This window comes from Elephantulus edwardii, unplaced genomic scaffold, assembly GCF_000299155.1.
Source record: "Elephantulus edwardii isolate Elephantulus edwardi_28Jun2011 unplaced genomic scaffold, EleEdw1.0 scaffold00342, whole genome shotgun sequence".
NCBI lineage: Eukaryota > Metazoa > Chordata > Mammalia > Macroscelidea > Macroscelididae > Elephantulus > Elephantulus edwardii.
This window is the reverse complement of record NW_006400092.1, coordinates 1,691,423-1,706,736: the sequence shown is the minus strand read 5'-3', so window position 1 is coordinate 1,706,736 and position 15,314 is coordinate 1,691,423. Positions and strand designations below refer to the sequence as shown.

Sequence of the window (15,314 nt, the reverse complement as noted above, 5' to 3'; positions counted from 1 at the left end):
ATATATATTTGTTTGTCATCTGCTCTTTGGGTTACAACACTCGTCTGTCAGAACTCTCAGATTAAGTCAGAGTAGGATGAAAGATTGGTCATCCACCTCTGACATAACAGGTCTTAGAAAACCCTATGAACAATAGAGCACACTTAGACAATTAGATGTAGCAATGGAGGGTGAGTCCTCAAACTAGGAGACAATAAAATAAGGAGGAATAGTTGCAAACATCCACTTATTAACTAGAATGTGTAATGTACAAAGTACAAAGGTAGGAAAATTGGACATGTTAAAAAAAAGAAATGTATAAAGATTAGCATACTAGGCATTAGCTAGCATATATGCACTAGCATTGGCCACTTTGAATCAGACAATTATATGCTCTACTATATTAGGAATGAAAAAAGTGAAGAATAACAGATTGCAGTCATAGTCAAACCATTTCTAGAACCATTGCTTTTTTTTCTAGAACCATTCTGAAGTACAATATTGTGACAGAATATTATCCATACACATACATGGAAGATCCATTAAAACCACTATGATTCAAATATGCACACCAACGAATAAAGGCAAAGAGGAAGAAATGGAAGATTTTTACCAACTTTTGCATTTTGAAATAGATTGAACATGCCACAAAGATTCCTTGATAAAAATTGGTGACTGGAATGTGAAAGTTGGGAACAAGAAAGAAGAGCCAGTAGTTGGAAACTATGGACTTGGTTATAGAAATGAGGCTGGAGACAGAATGATAGAAATGTGTATAATCAATTGTTTATTCACTGTAAATACCTTTTGTAAAAAATACAAATGCTGGCTATACAGACAGTCTTCATCTGACGTACTACATGGGACTCAGATTTATTACATCTGATTCAGTGTAAAAATTCAATGTAGAAAGAATCACTGGAGAAACTCACTATCAGCTTTGAAAACCAAACCTAGTGCTGATTGTGGAACAGACTATCAACTACTCATGTGCAAGTTCAAATTGAAGCTAAAACAAAACAAAAAACCAAAACCACAAATCCACAAGAAACAAAATATGACCCTGAGTCTACCCCACTTCATGTAAAAACTATCTCAATAGTAAGTCCAAGTCATTGAACACTAATGAACGAAGACCAGATGAGTGTGGGACAATATTACCGATGTCATCCATGAAGATAGTAAAAGGTCATTACAAAAAGAGAGAAAAAAGACCAAGAAGAATATCAGAGGTGACTGAATATTGCACTAGAATGCAGAGAAATCAAAACAAAGAAAAGAAATGATGAAGTTAGAGTTGAACAAAAGATGACAAGGGGAAGCTTATGAAGACAAAGAAAAGTATCTTAATGAAATAATAATGTAATAATATTGTAAAGAGCATAATGTAAAGAGCTTTCTTAGTTGAAAGTAGAGAGTACTAGAGAATGTTTATTTCTGTGTTATTGACTATACAAATGCATTTATTTTATTTGATTGTGTGAATCATACCAAATTGTGGCTAACAATGTGAAAGAATGGAACCCCAAAACATTTTATTGTATTCATCTAAAATCTATACCTAGACCAGGAAGCCCTTGTCTGACAAAGCAAGGGGACAAGGAATGGTTGAAAATCAAGAGAGTGTGTCAAAGATGTATCTTTTCTACATACCTTTTCAAACTATAAATTCAACAGATTATTTGAGAAGCTGGTTTTTTTGAAGAAGAACATAGCATCAAGATTGGAGGAAGGCTCATCAACAACTTGTGTTGTACAGATAAGACTGTCTGCAAAAAATTGAGGAGGACTTGAGGCACTAGCTGCAGAAGATCAAAGATTACAGCCAACAAAATGGATTGCATCTCTCTCAAAATCAGGAAAACAAAAATTCTCACTACTGGGCCAACAGGTAGCATCATAATAACTGGAAAAAAGATGCACAATCAACAACTTCTTGGTACCAATAATCAGGAAATCAAAAGATGAGTTGCACTGGAAAAATCTGCTCTCAAGGACTTTTCCAGAGTGCTAAAGAGCAATGATGTCAATGTAAAGACTAAGATGTACCTAATCCAAGCCATGATCTTCTCAGTTGCTTGCTATGCATCTGAGACCTTGACAATGACTAGGATGACAGAAGAATTAATGCCTTTGGGTTGTGGTACTGGAGTATTAAACATACCATAGACTGTAAAGAGAACAAATAGATCTGTCCTAGAGAACATGAAACCAGGTTGCTCCTTGTAGGTAAGGATTTTAAAACTCTGTCTCACATATTTTCAGCATGTTGTCAGGAGGGTCCAGTCTCAGAAAAGGACATCATTCTTGGAAGGGTAGAAGGTCAGTGCAAGAAAGGAAAATCCTGGATAAAATGGATTTACACAGTGATAGTGACAATGAGGTCAGAGATGGTGAAGTTGGCTTAGGACAAGGCAAGGTTCAGTGTCATTGTTCATAAGGTTTCTATAAGCCATAACTGACTCAACTGCACATAACAACACAATGGTGATATATATTCAAGCTCATTTGGAACCTATGCCAAGAAGCTGTTGTCTCTTACAGAGTAAGGAAACATTGAATGGTTTAAAAACCAGGAATAGTGTGTGTCAGGGCTGCATTCATTCTCCTTAGTTAGTCCACCTTTATTCTGAGCAAATAATTTGAGATGCTGGACTCTATGAAGAAGAATTTGGAATCAGGATTCAAGGAAAACTCATCAACAACTTGCATTCTGCAGATGACATAATCTTGTTTACTGAAAGCGAAGAGAACTTGAAATGCTTGAAGTGCAGAAGATCAAAGCCTTCAATATGGATTTCATCTCAAGATTAAGAAGAAAAATTGTTATCACTAGATTAATAAGCAACATCATGATAGATGGAGAGAAAAAATGAAATTGTCAATAATTTTATTGACTTGGATCTACAGTTACACCCTTGGTACCAGTATTCAGGAGATCAAGAGACAGATTTCGTTGGGCAAGTCTGCTGTCAGAGATCTCTCCAAATTCCTGAGAAGTAATGAGGACAATTGGAAAACTATGGTGCACTCTATTCATGCCATGTTCTTTTCAGTCACTTGCTATGCATCTGAGAGCTGAATAATGAAATAATTAATGCCTTGGAGCTGTGGTGTTGGAGAAGAGTATTGAGAATTCTATGGCCCGCCAAAAGAACAAATAGGTATGTCTCGGAAAAAAAGTGCAGCCAGATTGCTCTTTGGAGGCAAGAATGGTGAAGTTTTGTCTCCATACTGTGGGCATGATGCTAAGAGAGGCTATTCCTTGGAAAGGGACATCATGCTTGGAATGGCAGAGGTTCAGTGAAAGAGGAGGATTGACTGCAATAATAAACTCAAGTGTATCAGAAATGATGAGGAAAGGGTTCAGATCTCTTGTTCATAAATTTGCTATAAAAGTTGTACTCAACTGGATGGCACTTAACAATAACAACAGTAGTAGTGTACTCTGTAGTGAATTATGCTGTGACTCTGGAGATTCAAATCCATCAGCAATTCTGTGGAAGAAAGATGGGCAGTCTCCCCCCTTGTGATTTGCAACTCAGGAAATTCCATGGAGAGTCAGCTGCATAAATTCTAAATTGACAGCAATGAGTTTGAGATAAAGTGAAACAATTTGACAGCAGTGCGTTTGAGGCTTTTTGCCTGATTCCCAAAAAGCCTTGATAGCACAGAGATTTGGTTGCTGATTTCAAGATCTATCACTTGCAAGATTGTACTTTAGAATAGATCTTAAAATTGCCTTTTTTACTTTATCAAATTTTAATTTTTTTTAAAAAAAATGCAACACCATTGTTCTTCAATTGGTAATTCTCAGCATAATAGATCATATGATTGTCTGATTCCAAGTGACCCATGCCGGTCCATCTCAGTTCACTAATGCCTAGATTTTCAATCTTCATGTGTTCCATTTAATTTTTGACAAATTCCCGTTTTCTTACATTCAACCTTATAAAGAATAGAGGAACACTGGTAGTTATAGTATTAGAGGGAGAGTTCAGATGGGAAGTCACTAAAAAAAAAATCAGAAGAAATGGCTGTAAATATCTATTAATTGGAATTTGGAATGGACCCTGTTCTATAGACTGTTGCTAAGAGTTGGAGTGACTAAAAGAAATTGTTTTTCATTGTTCACATATGATTAAATAAATTTGGTAGTGCAGTGCTTTACAAATTCTATTTATCAGAAAGCCAGTGTTTCAAATCCATCAGTTGCTTTGTGGGAAAAAGATGAACAGTCTGATCCTATAAAGATTTACGGCCTCAGATACCCAATGGAGGACTTTTATATAAACACAAATTTCTTAGTCTAGTTTCACAGTCTCAAGACTTTGTGAGCAACTTCCTATCTATTTTATATCAGATAAAATAAGCATAAATAAACTAGTTTAACTATTTTACTCTTATGTGTTAATAGGTACACATATCATTCTCTCAAGATAATCTCTTACTCAACCTAAATATGGATAATTTGACCTCTTAAACTTGCCTGACAGATTACGTAACATTGCTTGCTGAAACTGAGGTGGATTTAAAGCACTTGCTGCAGAAGATCAAGGACAGTAGTCTTCAATATGGATAAAAGCTCAACATCAAGAAGACAAAGATTCTCACCACTAGGCAAATTGGCAGCACTATGATGGATGAAGAAGAGATTGAGTTTGTTAACAGTTACATCTTGCTCAGCTCCATAATCAACATTCTTGTTACCTACCAGCAGTCAGGAAATCAAACATTTGATAAATCTGCTGTCAGGAAACTTTCCAGAGTCCTGAGAAGCAAAGATGTCAGTCTAGAGGCTAAGGTGCGCCTGATCCAGGCCCTGGTCTTTGCAATTACTTGCTGTACATCAGAGAGCTGGATAATGACTACGGAAGACAGAAGAAGAATAGATGCCTGCAAGTTGTGGTGCTGGAGGAAAGTCTTGAACATACCATGGATCACCAAGAAAACAAATAGGTCTGCCTCAGAGAGGGTGAAACCAAGTTTCCCCTTAGAGGTTAGGATTTTGAAGCTCTATCTCACATACTTTGGGCACATGGCCAGGAGGGGATGGTTCTTGGAGAAGGACATCATGCTTGAAAGGGCAGAGGGATAGCGCAGGAGAGGAAGACCTTGGATGAGATGGATTGACACAATAACTAGGGCAATGGGGGTGGGAGTGTTGGAGTCAGTGAAATTGGCTCAGGACACCTGAGTCACAGGTGACTTGACAGCTCATAACAACAACAGCAAGAAGCTTGCTTGCAGAGCAAAATATTTTTCTTTCTTTTCTTTAAAAATATGGAATGCTTCACGAAGTTGCGTGTCATCCTTGCGCAGGGGACATGCTAATCTTCTCTGTATCATTCCAATTTTAGGATATGTGTTGCCGAAGCGAGCACATTGGAGAGCAAAATCTTAAGCCATTTAATCTATTTGAAAGAATAATAATGTATCAATACATTCTGAAGTTTTAATAATTAGTGTGACAACCCCTCTCCCTACCATACTGTGATGGCTTGTGTGTTGCTGCCATCAAATAAAAAGACCATAATAGATATTGGAAGACACTCTGAAATTTAGAACGTAGGGAAGCTAAAGTGAAGGGAATAAATGAGTAAGAGTGCTGAAAAAGATTTCAAGGGTGACTCAAGGAGACAAAATAAATATAATAATGAAATACAGAAAGACCTGGAGTTAGGGGGGGAAAGTAAAGAAATACTGTTGGTATTTCTAAAGCTGGAAAAATGGAAGAAAAGCTCAAAGTTCCTTTTGTGATAGTAAAGGATTCTATGGAGAAAATAGTGAATGATGTAGAAAAGGCCAAGAGAGGATAGAAGAAATATCAGAGTCTGTGGTAAAATGAACTAATCGACATATAGACATTTTAGGAGAGAGCATATGATCAAGTGTCAGTCTAAGCTATACTTGAAAGCATTGCAAAAAAGAAAACACTCCCAAATACTCAATCCCATTGCCATAAAGTAGGAACCAGCTCATTGTTGACCTTCTGTCTGGTTTTCCAAGACTATAAATTTCAGGAGAGATTGTCTGTCTTTCTCCAAAGTATCTGCCGGTGGATTTAAACCAAGCTGGGAGTCACCAGCTTTGGGCTAGGAGCAAAACTCTCTAACGACCATGCCACCAAAATTCCCTTGTGAAAATCAAGGGTTCAGAAATTTATAGAATATCAATTGACAAATTTCAACAAATATGCACAGTGATGGAGGTGCTCACTTGTTTAGGCCATTTGAAAGATAGTTACCATACCAACCAACTGGAAGTGATCTGCATTTGTGCCTATTCCAGGGGTGATTCAATGAATGCCAAAATTATAACATAGCGTGATATATTAAAAAACTTTATTGCTAAACATAATTGAAGAAATGATTATAACAGGATATTGCCAGGAATCTGCCAGGAATTCAAACTGGAGTCACAAAAGACCATGGAATGAGGGTATGCTATAACTCATATCAATGAGTCTTGGCTAAAAGCAGAGAATACAAAAAAGATGCTTACCTGTACTTTATTGACTACGAAAAGGCATTTTATAGTGTGCATCATAACAAATTATGGATGACATAAAGAATGGAAATTGCAGAACACTTCATTGTGCTCATGTGGAACCTGTCTATAGATCAAGAAGCACTCCAGTAGAACAAAGGGATACTATGAGCTTTAAAACCAGAATAAGCATATGTCAGGGCTGTATCTTTTCACTATATTTATTCAAGTTCAATGCTGAGTAAATACTGAGAAGCTGGATTTCATGAAGAAGAACATAGCAAAAAATATTGAAGGAAGACTCACTAACAATTTTTTATTTGCAAATGGCACAATCTTGCTTTCAGAAAGCAAAGAAGTCTTGAAGCATTTATGATTAAAGATCCTTAAAGACTAAATAGCCTTTCGTATAGATTATACCTCAACATAAATAAAATAAAAATCTTTACAATTGAGCCAGTAAACAACACAATAATAAAAGGAGAAGAGAATGAAGTTGTTGAGTGTTTCACTTTACTTGGATCCAGAATGTTCATGGAAACACCAGTCAAGAAGTCAAAGAACATACTGCACATCAGATAAGTCTGCTGCCAAAGACCTCTTTAAAGTGCAAAGGGCAAAGTTGTCACTAAAGTGTGCCTGATCCAACCAGGGTATTTCTGTTGCCTGATATGATTTGAAAGCTGGACAGTGAATAACAAAGACTGAAGAAAAATTGATCCTTTTGAATTGTGATCTTGGTGAAGAATGTTGACTATTTCATGGGCTGCCATAAGAACAAACAAATCTGTCATGGATGAAGTGCAGCTATAATGTTCGTTAGAAGCAAGGATGATAAGACTTTGTCTTATATTTTGGACATGTTATCAGCAAAGGCCAATCCTTGGAAAAGGACATCATGCTAGGTAGAGAGTCAGTGATAAGGAAGACCTTCAGATGGACTAACACAGTGGTCACAACAATGGGCTTAACAATAGCAATGATTGTGAGGGTGCACAGGACAAGGCAGTATTTTCTTCTATTGTACATTACATTACTTAATGGTAATGGATTCAGAGCATCTAGAAATCCAGTTAAAACACTATACCTTGATTTCTTTGGTCTTTGACACAAAGGTGCAATTGAATTGACCTCTGCTACTCAAAAGCTTCTCTATGCATTTGTATCTTTCAATCTTACAGGTCCTCAAATTTCTGGACTCTCTTTATTATTCCTGTTTGTAAACAGATTAATTCATCGCCCAGGCCAATATAAAATAAAAATTACTTTTTAAAAAATGACCATAAAGCAGTAAGAAAAAGTAAGAAATTTTTATTTAGATTATTTGAATTTTAGGCTAAGTTCTAAGGAGCTGTAGGAAAGCAATGGCTAAGCATTTTACTATCAACTGAAAGTTTGGGGGCTCAAACTCATCAGTGGGTCCAAAAAAGAATGACATGGCGGTGTGTTCTTACAAAGATTATAGCCTATAACAAACTCTATAAGAGGCAGTTCTACTTTGACTTACAGAGTTGGTATGAGTTGGAATGGCAACACACACAAATAGGAGGTGATGCAGGTGTGAATCCTTTACACTCTTGGCTACAGACTGAAAGGTTGGAGATTTGAGATCACCCAGAAGTGCCTTGGAAGAAAGGACTGACTACCTACTTCTGAAAACCTAGCCTTTGAAAACTTTGGAGCACAGTTCACCTCTGACACGTTATTAATCAAGATAATAGGTATCAACTTAACTGCAACTGTTTAACAGTGTGAACTAAAGCAAAGAGTCATACTCCCAAGTTTTAGATCAACACAACTAGAATGGCATTTTTCTTTCTTTTTTTTAAATTTTATTTTATTATTTAGTGTGTGTGTGTGTACTATAGTAAAATCTGATCTGACTGGTACAGGAGGAGATTGCCCCTCCTTCTCCAGCACAGCATCTGGTGGATTCGAACCACATGCCTCTGGGATTGCAGTGCAGCGTTTTGACACTAGGCCACCAGAGCTCTCTTAGAATGACATTTTTCTATGAGGAAAGAACCCAAGAAAATGGAAGATTACCACAGTAGTTGGTGATCTGCCATCAATATATACAGAGAACCTGAAAGCTATAATTCAGGTTGTGAATGCTGATAAAGAAATTTATTCTCCCTTACTCAGTAACACTAATAATTTCTTTGGTCAGATTTATAGTTGTCAGGAAAAAGGACTTGGAAGTTGGAAATAGAAGTGACACCTAGTAACCTATTTTGTCTATTCAGTATTAAGTTTGTATCTCTGACAGACTTCTTATGAAAAGTAGGCTATTTTTTAACTCTGTAGGGATAGAAATGAACTCGTTGAAGCAAACAGATTTTGTTCTGCTATTGATAAAAACGAAACCTGAAGGCTATGATTCATAGTTCTACTAGACATTAACCAATTTTATGTCTACCCCAGCAATCTCTCTCTAATATTTTATTAAAATGCCTAGCTCCTTAAATGTATTTTTAACAGAATTCAGTATCTGACTGATACCTTTCTTAACAAGTTGTATTAAATTTTTACCACCTGACCATTTTATATCTATGATAAAAGTTATGATTCTACCTTTTACAAAATTACACTTTATTATCATTTTGCAAACTTGAAAAGCTACCTCTTAATCCCTGGACATTTATTGATTGATTGGTTCAAGCTTGCACTATAAGAGATTCCTTGTTGCTGGAAAACAAAGAGTAGTGAAATTAATAATCAGATGGACTTTAAGCAACAGAGAAGGCCCAGGTTTAACTATTGCTTTTTGTATTATTTTCTATTGCTGAGATCACAAATTACTTTGTGGCTAAAGATAGTATATATTTATTTTCTCCTTCTTATAAATTTGCATGGGACAAATCTGCTGCTAAATACTTCTTTAAAGTCACTTTAGTTGTAAGGTACACTTGACCCAAGCCATGTATTTTCAATTGTCTCTAATGTATGTGGAATTCTGATGGCGTAATCCATAAAGAGATTCATGGCTAACTCCAAAAACCCGCCTCTCTGACGATTTGATTTGACCACTAAGTGGGTCATGAAAGAAATATGGGTAATATTTTCCCCAGGGATTTACAGCCTTTGAAACCCAATGGAGGGTCAGCTAAGAGTTTCTTATATTTGTGAAAGTTAGACAATACATAAGGAAGTCTGAAGGAGAATTGATGCTATTCATTTGTGGTGTTGACAAAGAATATTGAATATATCATGGATTGTCAAAAGATCAAACAAATCTATCGTCGTAGAAGTGTAGTAAAAATATTCTTTGGCGTTAAGGATGATGTGACTTTGTCTTACATACATTAAGTGTGTTATCTCTGGAGAAAAGGATCATGCTTGTTCATAGGGTCACTGAAAAAAATAAAAATAAAAAGGAAGATCCTTAACAAGATAGAATGTACAGTGGCTACCAAAGGGCTTAAGCACAGCAGTGTTTGTGAGGATGGTAAGACCAGGCAGTGTTTTGTGATTTTGTTGCATAGGGTTGCCTGACTTAATGGTGCCTAACAACAATAATAATTCTTCAGTGAGAAGTTTGCTAGTGCATCTCACAGGACTAACATGGACCCAGTTTCTTTTTCTTTTCTTTTCTAGTATATGAAGTTTAACTTCATTCCTTAAGTCCACTTTTATCTTGAAAGTCAGCAATGGCAGGTTGAGTACATCTCTTTCGGTGATTCTTAATCAGTCTCTTCTCCCTCTTACTACTACTACTACCATTAAGGATCATTGTGATTTTTATTTTATTTTATTTTATTATTTTTGTGTGAGGTACCATCAAATCAAATATGACTGGTACAGGAGGAGATTGTCCCTCCTTTACCGGAGCATCTGGTGGATTCGAACCGTGCACCTCTGAGATTGTAGTTGCAGCTCCTTGCCACTAGGCCAGCAGAGCTCCCCGGACTATTGTGATTCTATTGGGCTAACCTAGATATTGCTGTTATTAGGCAAAGTTCAGTCCACTCCAATTCATAGCTACCTCAGCAGTTCAAAGTCTTGCTCTATTCTTTATGTGTTGTCAGGAGGTGCCAGTCCTTAGAAAGAGACATCATGCTGAGAAAAGCAAAAGTTCAGCAGAAAAGAGGAAGACCTTCAAGAACATGGATTGACACAGTGACAGCAACAATGGGCTTGCTCTTCCATCCTCCTCCTTCCTCCTACTGGGGTTGTGTCAATTTAGTTTCCTTCTTAGTCTTAACATGATATTGTGACCCAAATCTTGGAATAGAAGACTCACTTAAAGTTCGAAAGAGATAAATCACACAAGGAGAAATATATTCTCTTCATAGAAAATGGTAGTGAATTAATGGGATTTATTGACTAAATTGTGGGATAATAAAGTGTGTTGGAAGAAACTGCCCATCTTTCTTTCATAAAGCAGCAGGTAGATTTGAACCACATATATTTGGGTTAACAGTGCAACTCCTTACCACTAGGCCACAAGACTTCCCTGGGATAATTAAGTGATGTGGGCTAAATAAGGAGTGGTTTAGATATATCTGATGGCAAACTCAATCAGCTTATTAAAAGAAAGACTATCTCACTTACTTTATATTTTATAAACACCTCATTTATTTCCAACAACTTCACTATGATAAGAGAGCTCTGGTAACCTGGTAGATAAGGAGTTGCGTTGCCAATCCAAAGGCAGGAGGTAGAATTCACCAGCTGCTCTGTGGGAGAAAAATGGGCAGTCTCCTCCCACCTGATTTATAGCCTCTGAAAACCCACTGGAGGCTCAGCTGAGTGGTTTCCAACTCAACATTCCATAACAATTCCTCTATGGAAATATTAGCCCCATTTCACAGAAAGAAAACCTGAGAAAGAAAGCTAAGAGAAGGTGTTTCAATCATATGACAACTCTGAAAAATGGTGAAGCCTACATTATTTTTATGCTACTCAAGGGTGTGATAACATACTTGTATATCTTTTGAGGCTGACAATGGTTAAAATGCATATAACAACAACAATCAATATGGTAATTTTAAACTTGTGCTTTTGAAGAAAGAGATAATCATGGGAATGAGTGGAGGAATGACAAGTATACCTTCAAATAAAACACACACACACACACACACACACACACACACACACACACACACACACCCCTGGTGGCCCAGTGGTAAGAAGCTATGCTGGAATCGCTAAATTAAGTAGTTCACATCCACCAGGTACTCCGTAGGAAAAGGATAAGCAATCTCCTCTTCAATGATCTATTGCTTCTGAAAACCCACTGGAGGGTCACCTATGGGTTGGTTTCTACTTGACAGCAAAGAATAAAACAAAATAAATTTTGTTCATATTTTTTACATAGTTTAGAGAAGGGCTCTTGTTAATTTAGTTAACCAATACTAAACATTTTGTATTTGGTGTTTATTGATCATAAAGTGTCCCTCTTTTGCCATTTTTCTCTTAAGCTTCCATTTTTCTCTATTGTATATTTAGTGGCTTGAATAATTTTAAATTTGTTTTCTTGCTTTAAAAATCCAAAACTCTGAAAATCTTCTTAATCTCCTCTTCATTTACTCACCTAGACCTGAAACTGACACATGGATTTTGGGATGGGGGTGGGGAGTGTTTGGTGGTTCACATCCAAGGTTCGTCATTAGAACAAAGATTTCGCTTTCTTTTTTTCCCCAATTCATTTCGTCCATGGTTACATAAAAATGTGATCACATGTTCATACTTATGGATTACTTACAGAGAGAGCCATTCCAGTTATATTTAATGCTTTTAGGGTAAGGCTATCTTTTCCTTCACAATTCATTTCCACAGAGCTGGGCTTAGAGAAGCTTGAAGAATGCTTATTCAATGTTCAATTGACTTGCAAAATTATATTAGCCTACCTTGTTTTGCTTTAGTCACTGCTATCCGGTTGACTTCCTTTCAAATCCTGATCTTTCCTTATTTAGATAAGTTTGCGGCAGGGAAGATTTGGTTTTGACTTACTGCCTTGAATGCATTTCCTTTTCACATATTTAGGCTAATGACCTTCAGTGTTATGCAGAACAAAGGAATTACCTGGCCACCATTCAGAAGAACTGTTTGGTTTGAAAAAGAAAAGGCTAGTTTCAGCAGAATCATTAAATGGAAATGAGAGTGTTTAGCCAAAAAAAAAAAAAAATTTAAAAAAAAAATTTAAAAGTCAGTTGAGAATACTTCAGAGATCATACGCTGATGTATTCTGTTTGGGCTGAGATAAGCATGTCAGTTCCTGTTTATAAGCTGATTATTCTAAGAAAATGACTTTGTAAAAATTGATGGACATTTTCCTAGTACTTCTCTTTGTTGATGAAGCCTTTTCCTTTTTATTTTACCCCTTGTAGATTAACGCAGAACTGTGTCTGTGATAGTGCTCACTTTTGTTCTTTGTATACTTTGCGCACTTCTCTGTCTTCTTTTTCTGATACTTTTTCTTTTTATGTTGAATTTTTCTTAGGGAAAATTGCTTAGACCTTGGAAGACAAATGTGTTTTAGAGAGAATGGAGCTTGAGAAAAAATTCCTTTACATATGAAAATTTAACCTTTGTCCCATAATCAATATGGCATGCTATATGAATTGTCAGGTTTTTTTCCACATTTAATCTTAGGCCAGATTCATATCAGATATTCAACAAAATTACACAGCTTTACTATCTTATTCTTTATCTAGCGTGTTTAACTATTAGCAGATGTAGGGACTAGTGGCCCTGGAAGTACAAGATATCTTTAAAGGGAAAGCATGTATGTTAGTTGTGGAGAGTTTGTTCCATTGTTATCTAATGCAGTTGATTTAACTATACTCTTCAGGTACTCACGTTTCACAGGCTATTGGAAAACTAGTGCATACCTTGATATATGGATTCCCTTTCCTGGGAAGGGGAGGGAGGGAAGGTCAGACCTTCTTTAAACATCTAAGTGGGATAATGTTCCCATCAAAGCAAATGAGCAATGCTTTTTGGCCAAATGGCACATAACCAGAGAATTATTTGTAGGCATTTTTCACTGATGTTAAATTGTTTAGAGTAGATGCAATATATCCATGTATAAGCCTACCTAGAGAAAGCTTTAAACTCTTTCACATACCAATAATCCAGGTTTGAATTAAAGAGCTAAGATTTTAAGAAGAGAGCTCTCTTGTGGCTTAGGGGTAAAGAGTTGCGCTGCCAACCCAAAGCCATGCATGAGTTTTGAATCCATTAGAAAGATGGATGTGAGAAAGATGAACATTCTTTTCCCATATGATTTACTGCCTCTGAAAACCCACTGGAGGGTCGGCTATGGGTTCGTTCTGACAAACAATGCTTTAAGGAGACTTTCTGGTACAAGTATGAAGTTAGCTGTTAACCAAAAGGCTGGTAGATAAAATTCACTACAAAACTTTTTGAAAGAGAAATGGTGATTTGCTCCCATAAAGATGTCATCCTAGGAAACCTTAAGGGGCAGGCAGTTCTACTCCTCATGCAGGGTTGTTATGAATCAGAATTGATCCGATGGCAAACACACATTCAAATGCTTTACCTAGCTTTTACCATTAGTTCTCCTTGCCAGATCTTTTCCATTCATTCCTAGCCAAAAACCTATCATCCATGGCCTAGTAACACAGCCTTTCACCTCCCCAAACCCTTTGTCTTGGATCTTCTAATCCTTTGGCTGTCCTCAGGTTTCTTCCCTAACATACTCGTCTGACTGGTTCTTAGAAGTATGGCAGAGATTTTTCTGACATAAATTTGGCTACTGCAGATTAAGAGCTTGGAGTCCAAACACTCTTAATGTAAATCTAGGCAAAGCTAAATTATAAAACAAAGAGAACACGTCTAATCCTTCCCCCTCTATGAACAAATCAATACACTGGCTTTTAAAAGACAAGGGAGAGCAGGTTGAAAGAGAAAATACCTGGTTGGAACAGTTTTATGGTAAGGAATTAAGTAAAAGTTATTTGGCTATGACAGCAAGAGAAAAACATGAACCCTAGATATTAAGCCACAAAGCATCTCCGCCCACTTCTGTAAAGGTGAATGAGCAGTTATTTTTGTTTTGTGCACTTTATGTGTCTCAAGCTCCCCAAAGTATGTCTGGAACATAGTAGCTGCTTTATGCATATTTATTAACTGTTTAATGACTGCATAAAATTGAGAGGCTACTGTCATCAAATGTAGTCTTCTCAGAGGTCCATTGTTCTACACAGCTCTTTACACTCTTGCCTCTTTTCCTTGTTTTTGTCGCCCTCTCCTTGAAATGCATATGTAAACTTAAGAACATAAAACACCACTGACATTATAGACCTGTTATTCAAAGCAACGTTATATAAGTCTGCTTTTAAATTAATGTCATGTCTTGCTTCTGTGTAGCATTCGTTCCCGCCTTCTTGGAGCTGCAGTGAAGAAACACAAACAATATTCACTCTCCTTTCCCTCAATCTTTGTTGTTCTCTCTGGCGCTCTTTCACTTTCAATCTTCCTGTACTTGATTTCCTTTCCCAGTATTTCGTTTCTTTAGGGTCGTTGCTCTGCTTTTTTTCTACCTCTCTGCCTGTTGGCCCCTTTGATCCTTTCTTGCTATCCCTCATTCCCAGGAGCTCTCGAAAAGATCTTTTTCCCTTTTCACGTCACTTCCCTCCCTTCTCCCATCGCTCTGTTCTCAGAAGGAGGTGAGTTCCCCACTAGAGGCCAGCACTACCTCAACTTCGTCCCTCCCACGGGCGAGCCGAACTCGGAGAGAAAGAAGGGGAAAAAAGAGGAGACAGAGCGAGAGAGGAAAAAACCCCGGGGCCTAGAGCGCAGAGGCCCGGGAGCGGCGTCGCCATGGCAACGGGCTCCGGCAGGAAACGAGGGACGCGCGGGAGGGAGGAGGAGGTGAG

At 37.2% G+C, this 15,314-nt stretch overlaps 1 protein-coding gene across 1 annotated transcript in view; it reads left to right on the top strand.

The window, feature by feature from the left end:
• Positions 1-15,314, top strand: part of A2ML1 (alpha-2-macroglobulin-like 1) — a 141,139-nt gene that overhangs the window by 125,469 nt on the left and 356 nt on the right. Inside the window, exon 36 of the mRNA XM_006901763.1 lies at positions 15,030-15,309. Within this exon, the coding sequence (XP_006901825.1) occupies positions 15,030-15,309 (280 nt within the window). The remainder of the gene's footprint in view (positions 1-15,029; positions 15,310-15,314) is intronic.